Source organism: Lycium barbarum, chromosome 11 (genome assembly GCF_019175385.1).
Source record: "Lycium barbarum isolate Lr01 chromosome 11, ASM1917538v2, whole genome shotgun sequence".
Taxonomy (NCBI): Eukaryota; Viridiplantae; Streptophyta; class Magnoliopsida; order Solanales; family Solanaceae; genus Lycium; species Lycium barbarum.
Window position 1 is genome coordinate 15,335,414 of NC_083347.1, and position 8,307 is coordinate 15,343,720.

Consider the following 8,307-nt stretch of genomic DNA (forward strand, 5'->3'; position numbering starts at 1 on the left):
CAACCTGTTTTCCTTTTGGTAATCAAGTTGTACCTTTTGTATAAAGTGAGAAGTAAAACCAGAAAAAGGAGAGGAAAAAAAAAAGGAATGATAATTGTTCTCCTTCATTTCTATACAATTTAAATTAAGTTTGTGCAGAGATACACTACTTTATATTATCTCTGCCTTCTTTCTTCTGTGTAATCATGAATAGATGATGTAGCAGAAGATTTTTAGGGATCAAAACTATATAAAGAAAAAGGCTTAATACCTAAATAGCCCCCTAAACTTGGCATGTTTTGTAAGATAAATATATAAACTTATAAAGTGACCAGATAGACACTTAAACTTGTCCAAAATGTAATTTTTAAACACATTTGTCCATCCTAGCAATTCACGTGTTTTGTATTTTGGAATGAGCGCGTGAAACTTTTGCAAAATTGCTGAGTCAGCAAAATAATAGAATTTTTTTTTGGCATACCTGTTTTTTTTTTTTTTTTTGGGGCATAATTGTCTCTTTAGTTTCTAACCTTTACACCTGAGAAAAAAAAAGTAAGATCTCATCTAATATAATGATGTACTTTCTACACTATAAACTCAAATTGATTAGATTTTGGTAAAATAAAATGTAATTTAATATAATAGCTTATTCAAACTTTTTCTAAATTTTCTCATAATTTGTTATAGTATTTCGTCTTTCAAAGGTAGGAAATAGAAGTTCAAAATATTTTTGAGTTTCTTAGGAATAAAATTTAAAAATGATGTTGAAAAGAGTGAACAGTTGCTCTCTTTTTTTCTTATAAATAAGAAATACATGCTTGAATTTTTTGCTTTTTTTCTAGACGTTTGATGTTATTATTAATGAACAAAGCAAATATGTTATATGTGCACCGCTGGAAAAAATATCAATATACTCTGTCTTCAGTAAAAAATTCTCTAACCACTGAACTCCTTCGCTTATTTCTTTCTTCCCCAAAATAATTATTACTATTTCAGTTCATTATTCAAAAAAAGTATACTTTGACAAATCGTTTTAGCTGAAGTTATTACAATTACGAATTAATTACCATAGTTATCAAAGTCTTTCTTGTTTAGATCGAATCTAAAAAGCACTCAGAAAACAATACAAGAAAAATCAATTAGCAATGCAACATTATTGTGCTTATGAAGCCATTTTTTTTTAGAGAACTTAATTTGTCAGAGAAAGGAAGGGACAGCATGGGGGGATGAAGAAATGGAGGGAGTGACCTGGCAGTGGTGGGGGTGAGATGTGGTTTTAATATTGTCAATTCTTTTGAAAATTACACGTGTCATTTAATAATTGGTGTATTTAACACATGAAAGCAAGTGTAATCCACGCACTAGGCCTTATGTGCATAAGTGTTTAAAAGATACACTTTTACCAAGTTCAAGTGTCTATCTGATCACTATGTAAGTTTAAGTGTCTACGTTATAAAATGTGTCAAGTTTAAGGAGCTATCTAGGTATTTAGCCAAAGAAAAAACGCATCATAAGATCAATCATTAGCCATTAACTAAAGGATATAAGCAACTACCTTCTATTTCCCCCCTTTTGAATTGGTATTGGAAAATGAAATAATCTGTAAGACAATATGATATTTGTCGACATTATTATGGGCACAAGAATACTTTTAATAAGAAGGCTGCAAATGTTTGGGTACATGATTTGTACAAGGCATATAGATACATTAAACAAAAATGCATTATTTCATTTTACTGGTAATAACATATATCTTCGACTTGTGCAAGTAGAATTGACTCCAAATTATAAATGGCTATAATGCAATATAGGTTCTAATAATAACCATATCCATTGTGACTACTGCATGTGTCTTGAATTCAGCACCCTTTGTCTAGCTGGACTTTCTTTTATTTGTTTGGCTACGTGGAAAATCTAATCAAACTTCGATTCCTGCCAATCAAGTAGTAGTACCAAATAAAAGAAAAAAAAAAAAAAAAAGGTGCCATCCTTCAACCTCGCTCTCCTAGATAGGGATATCAACAATTTTTTTTATTATTGATATGAGAATCAATTCTACTATTTCTGATATGGGATTTTCACACTTGAAAAAGAATCTAGGGTGTGGCATCCAAATTGGTACATACTAGATGTAGCTTTTCTGCCGGACACTACAAAAAAAAATATGTAATTTATGGAGGTTGAAAGTTGCAATTCGCAGGGGTTTTGGCCTCCTCAAGCAATTAGCGGATGGTAAAAGCCTCATAAATAACAACTTTCAACCTCCGCAAATTATCTTTTTTTTTTTTGGTAGTGGGACTAGATGTCGAATATTTATGGCGCTCTAAGAATTCAAGGTCAAGATGGTTTGATTAGGCACCTTGATATTCACTTAAAACGAGTTTATTAAGAAAACATTTGAAAATCTTTTTGTTCTCTCACATGAAGAAATATTAGGAAAGTGAAGAGAATTAAGAAAGAATATGATGTCATGGATGATGCATTTATACACTGTCTAGCGTACCGATTGCAAAACCAGCGCCATGATATTCATAACAAAACTCTACAATTTCGTCTATTATTTTGAACTTAACAAATATGATAGACATTTTCTCAAATGTTATTCTATTTGTCTCAAGATTTTAATGGTTATTTGAGCAAGTGCTAACTTTTTTCCTCCTCCTATTTTTGAATAGAATTACTTCCATGCATGCCTATGTCATGTTCACCATAATGTTGAAGATATTGAAAAAATTGTGCTAGTGGGGAAAGCGAGAGTAGTGTAATAGTTCTGTAGAATATGGTGAAAGTGTAATAATTCATTAGTTTGAACTTGCTTAGTGTAACACGTCTTTAAATGATTTGAGTAAAGTTATAGCTTATTTGACCAAATTTCTAAAAACAGCTTATTTTAAAAAGTATTTTTTTTAAAGTACTTTTCAAAAAAATTCTTTTGGCTAAAAGCAGTTTGTGTTTGGCCAATTAATTTAAAAAGTACTTTTGAGCAGCAATTAGTGTTTGGCCAAGCTTTTAAAAAGTGCTTCTATGTGTATTTTTCTCAAAAGTACTTTTGGGCAAAAACTATTTTTTTTAGCTTCTGAAAAACTGCTTTTGCTACTCCCCAAAAACACTTATTTTCTCACAAAAGCTTGGTCAAACACCTCACCTTTTTTAAAATAAGTACTTATTAAAAAAAAAACTTTTGGGGGAAAAATAAGTTTGATCAAACAGGCTATTATACTACTACGTGCAAGACCTAACATATTAGCTAAATTAATGGGGCTCTACAAACAGGGAGAAATCTTTTTTTTTTCCTTTCAATTGCTAGTCATTCGATACCCAAAATTCATCGGTTAAACTATTTGGAATTTTTATCGGGTAGAAGAATATCAAGAAGTTCTTATTTTCAGGATCCGAGCACAAGAATATACCATCCATTATAATTTTAACCGGAGAAGTACAAATGAAATATAGTCTCACTTGTTAATTGTTTCACCTTTTCAGTGCTAGGTTTGTGTACAAAATGGATAAAACAGAGAGGATCAAGATCCCAAGAAAGTATATAGTTGCATATGGCCAGAAATGAGTATCATTGTTAAGTTACTAGACTTTTTGGAACATAGCAATATCAGTACAACAAAAACAGTAAAAACCAAGCTGGAATAAACTAAGAAACAAAAAGGAGTTGTAATCAAGTAAAACTTCTGATTAGGGATGGAAACCTTTTGGATATTTCCTTTGGTTGAGCTGGAATTTGGAATCACTCAAAGTTGGTGAACTAAACAATATGATCTACATCACTGCTCACAGAAGCCCCTAGCATGTCTGCTGCCATTGCCGCCGCCACCCGCCAGCATTTATAGCTTGTCTGGTCAAGTTTTTGGGAAGTTATAAATATTTATTTATTGGCAAAAAAATGTTAATTTTAAAAAATTAAGGTGTTTGTCCAAGCTTTTTAAAAAAAAGTGATTTTAAATAGTAGAAAAAGTTGTTTTCTCATAAACTAAAAAAGGTCATTTTATTCATAAGCATTTTTGGAACCTTGGCCAAACACGAATTGTTACTCTAATATTGACAAAAGTGTTTTTTTTTAAATAGTTTTTTAAATAAACAAATTTTGAAAATTTGATGATGGTGTCGCCCTAAGGACCCTTTTGGCCATAAGAATTATTCACTTTTTTCCGAATTTTTTTTTTTCACTTTTTTCAAAAATTTGTGTTTGGCCATGAAAATTCCAAGTTATATTTGGAATTTGAAAAAAAAAAAAAAAACTTATTTTTCAAGTTTTTCACTTTTTTCACAATCAAAACAAGTACATTTCAATAAAAAAATATTATTTTAAAAACTATAGCCCAACACAATTACAACTCCTAACTCTAAAATTTTAAAAAAAGTGAATTTTTTTTTTATTTCAATGATCAAATACCTACTAAATAATAAGGATAAGAACAAGCACATGAGAGGAGTATAATTTCTCTTTCTGATGTTGATGCCTTGATTGTGACAGGGTCTCTAATCAAATGCCCTTTTTGATGCACCAACAGTTATAGACTAAGAATCAATAAAGTGGAGAAATCATAATTTAAATTTCAATTTAGACAAAAGAATATGTTTGGTGGTTTCTTCAATCTGAATATTAGTGGATAAAATGATTAAGTAGATCTGCTGGTAGAAGGTAGTAATAACTTATAGGTATTCGAATGAAATGGTCGAAGAACGCAAACTGTCCAGGCATCATTAGCTGAGAAATAATAATAAAACGCAGACTGTCCAGACTTGCTTAGTGTTTGAAAATTCAGTGTCCTCTAACGATGTGAAAGCTAGTAACTTTGCTTTGTGGACCACCTTTAATACTCCACTTTTCTTATACTTGTCCTAAAGAAAGCCATCCTGTGTTAGACGGCAACGAATAAGGAAAAGGACCATTCAGATGGTTGTTTGAAAAAAAACAGTTAAATACAGGTCCAACAGCAAAGAGGTTGACAAAGGAAAGACCAATTCAATTTTGGTTATCTGGTTTCTTGATAAGAATTTAACGTACTCAAAACTAGCCACCTTTTTTTAGGGTGTGTTTCGTACAAAGGAAAACGTTCTTCACAGATAATGTTTTCCGACTTATTTTGAGTGTTGAGTAAATAAGCATAACATATTGTCCTAAGAGCATTTATATGTAATATAGGCAAATACGATTGGGTGGGGGTTGAGTAGTCAGGGTGAAGGGTAGTAGGCCAGGTGGGAAGGAGATAAATGGCGCATACGGACTCGTTCTTCCTACTTGGAAAGTCATTTTTCTAATATTTAAGAGAAAAATTTTTGTAGAGAAAATATCTCATCAAAATCTTTTGACCCAACTAAACATGAAAATTAAAAACTTTTTCTGAAAATATTTTCCTCCGTACCAAATACTTTGGAAAAGTCATTGCTTCTATTGAGTAATTCTGAAAACAAGAATCTCTATGCACCATAATGGATAGAATTTCAAACCTCATTTCTTAGATTTTTATATATTAAAAAGGGTTCAATTTTGAAGCACTCTAATTCCAAGTGTATTTAGCAACAATCAAGAGGCAAAAGCTTCTCTGATTTGTTACATATAGCCGAGGCTGTACATTCTTTTATCTATTACAGAGACTACAACACCAAAACATTTTTACATAGTACAAGCAAAAGACAGGAGGAAAAAGTGCTCAAAACAAGATTAGACATGTGACAAAGCAACAAAAGAGGAAAAAACATATTCTGCCAAGTGATTTATCAGCCTCTGATAATTGCCTTCTCATTCTTGGACTACTTCCGATTGCTAGGTTATAAGAGTTTGGATATGTGTACAAAGTTGTTGATGAGTTTCCAAAAATCCTTGCATAGGCCACTTCCCCGATCATGGAGTGTTGTAACATATTAGCTGTGGTCCCCCCGGGGCTGAGCCGAGACTGTTGTTGACGATTTCGTCGTTGAAGTAGCTGCGATGGATTTGAATTAGTAGTCGGTATAAGCGTGTGGCCCCCACATCGTGGACTCGGAGGCCTTTGTGGAATGACTATGCCAAGATTCGTAGCCTTTCCTTCGGATGGTTTTGTAGATTGACCGCGACCATAGAGTGGAATCAAGGTTTTTTGTGAAACTTCAGCCTTGCAAACAGGGCATTGTGGCTGTTGCTGATCCGAATTTTCTGAAGAAACACTCTGGAAATGAATCCATTTGTAAATGCAAGGCCAACAGTAGAGGTGACCACATAAAGTTACCACAGGGTCGTGCACGAGATCCAGGCATATGTTACACTCAAAACCACCAGAAATATTCTCTTCAACTTGATCGTTTATCGACTTCCACTTCCCTAACGGAGTATCGTGTTTGTTAAAGGTAGTGTCCAGCTGTTCTAAGGCCATATCTTGATTCTTGATGCAATAAAATTATCTGCTAATGCCTGTGAAAAACATATAACAAGATCTCAGTACAGTAAACAAGACATCAATTCATAAACACCAATAAGAACTAGTGCTAGAGAATTGTGATAAACATTGATTATGTGAACCTTACTGATCTTCTTCTCAAGGTACAGCGCATAATAAATCTCAAGGATGGTCCCAAACAATTCAAAGGGGCAAGGACAAAATAAAAGGCCTACGCAATACTAAACGTACTAGCCTTACCAATAAATTTCACAACAACAATAGGCCCCATTATTTGGATCTAGTGTTGGATAAAGAAAAAGTACAAGGTCAATGAAATGTGGCACAAGTTGAGTACAAGGAGAAACTACCTATTAGTTTAGCCAAAAGGCCATAACCACCAGCTATTACAAAATTCCAAACATTGTACTAAGAGGAAAAGCAAAAGTAAGAGGTTAAATTTCTTCTAAGTAATTGATTTTGTTGGGAAAAAGAAAGAGAAGTTAAGAACCAAGCTAATTTGGTAGCTGGATAAAAGTTTGCACCTAAAGCATTTAATATAAATCTGAAGAGAGCTTTTACATATGTGTCTCTGCTCAATTCATCCAACTAACAAGTCAATTCAAATTTAATGAGAGTCAAGTACTGCATTTACTATGAAAATCATACTAATAGGAGTAATAAAATCTATGTTGGTGCCCACAGACTCTCCAAAAATGTCCGTTGCTGAGGAATAGCCTCGTGGCGTAATATGTTCTACCAGAAAGAATTTAATTTTAAGAACATAAAAACATTCATCAGCTTGCTAGAAATCTGATTTTTTCAATCTGTCCGTTCAAAATCTCAATAGTAAGTGACCTGCCTATATGCAAGGATCCCATAAATTGGGTCAATTGAGGATCTATAACTCAACAAAAAGTATAAGGGAGGCTTGTTGTATGACTTTCCAAGTTAAACAATAGATGACTGAAAAATAGAATCCATTGAACTAGTTTTATCCAATATTGCTACTTGCTCGGACTCTACAAAAATATACCGCCAGGTGCATGTCGGATCCTTTAAAAATAGTGTAATTTTTAAGGATCCAACACGGGTGCGGTAATATTTTTAAAGAGTCCAAGCCAGGGAACTACAAGTATCAAGAAACTCCTGAGCTGCAGGTTTGAAGAAAGACATAACGGAATAGCCCTTTGTCCCTACAAGCTACAACATCAAAAGAGAATAACCAGAACCAAACACTTTCACAGGGTGAAGATAAGAAATAAAAATGTTTACAAGTCCTATATATATAGCCCAATTTATCGTTCCAACTTATATTTCTATACAAAGTTTTGTTAATAAAGATAAAAAACTACAAACCCCATTAACAAAAATGCAGACACATGATGCTTAAGGCACAGAGTACTTTAAAACATAAAGATCGAAACTCTTTAATCCATTCTCAATAACAAAATTTGCCATCAAATCATTTCAATCACAAAAGATGGCAAACCTTTTCTCAACTTACATGAATAAAAACTTAAAGAAACAGATAGAGAAAACTCAAAGATGAAAAAAGAAACATACCCAAGTAGTATATTTGTATCAAGAACGTTTGTGAAGTAAGACACAAGTATGAGAATTTCTAATAAGATAAAAAGATTGAGTCTTTAGAAGGAGAAAAGCAAAGAATTCTTGTGTTTAGAAGCAAATGTGAAAGTAGAGCTTTTAAAAAAGAGTAGATGGGTGATGAAGGGGTTGAATGTCTGGTTCTATATATACAGCTTTAAGAATCTTCGTATGTATAGGATAATTAGAATTTAGAAGTATAAATAAATGTACTTATTATTAATTACTACTAATTAATTGACACTCGCTTCTGATGATAAGTACGCGATGTGGAAACACAAAGTGGGCCCCACCTTTTGTCCATTCTCCGACGTGGCACTTAAGGGGGATTTGCGTACGCCGTTTGTGTGAC

General features: G+C 32.9%; 1 protein-coding gene across 1 annotated transcript; it reads right to left on the reverse strand.

Moving 5' to 3' along the window:
* Window positions 1–5,427: 5,427 nt before the first annotated feature.
* Window positions 5,428–8,094, reverse strand: LOC132617177 (E3 ubiquitin-protein ligase RMA1H1). Its single transcript, XM_060332122.1, has 2 exons — window positions 7,914–8,094; window positions 5,428–6,382 (listed from the first exon to the last, which is right to left on the reverse strand). The coding sequence occupies exon 2, from the start codon at window positions 6,342–6,344 to the stop codon at window positions 5,646–5,648; it is 699 nt and encodes a 232-aa protein (XP_060188105.1). The 5' UTR covers window positions 6,345–6,382; window positions 7,914–8,094; the 3' UTR covers window positions 5,428–5,645.
* Between the last annotated feature and the right edge of the window lie 213 nt (window positions 8,095–8,307).

What these genes read in the sequence shown, in the direction of transcription:
- LOC132617177 (XM_060332122.1), bottom strand. Translation starts at nt 6,344, where the DNA reads ATGGCCTTAGAACAGCTGGACACTACCTTTAACAAACACGATACTCCG.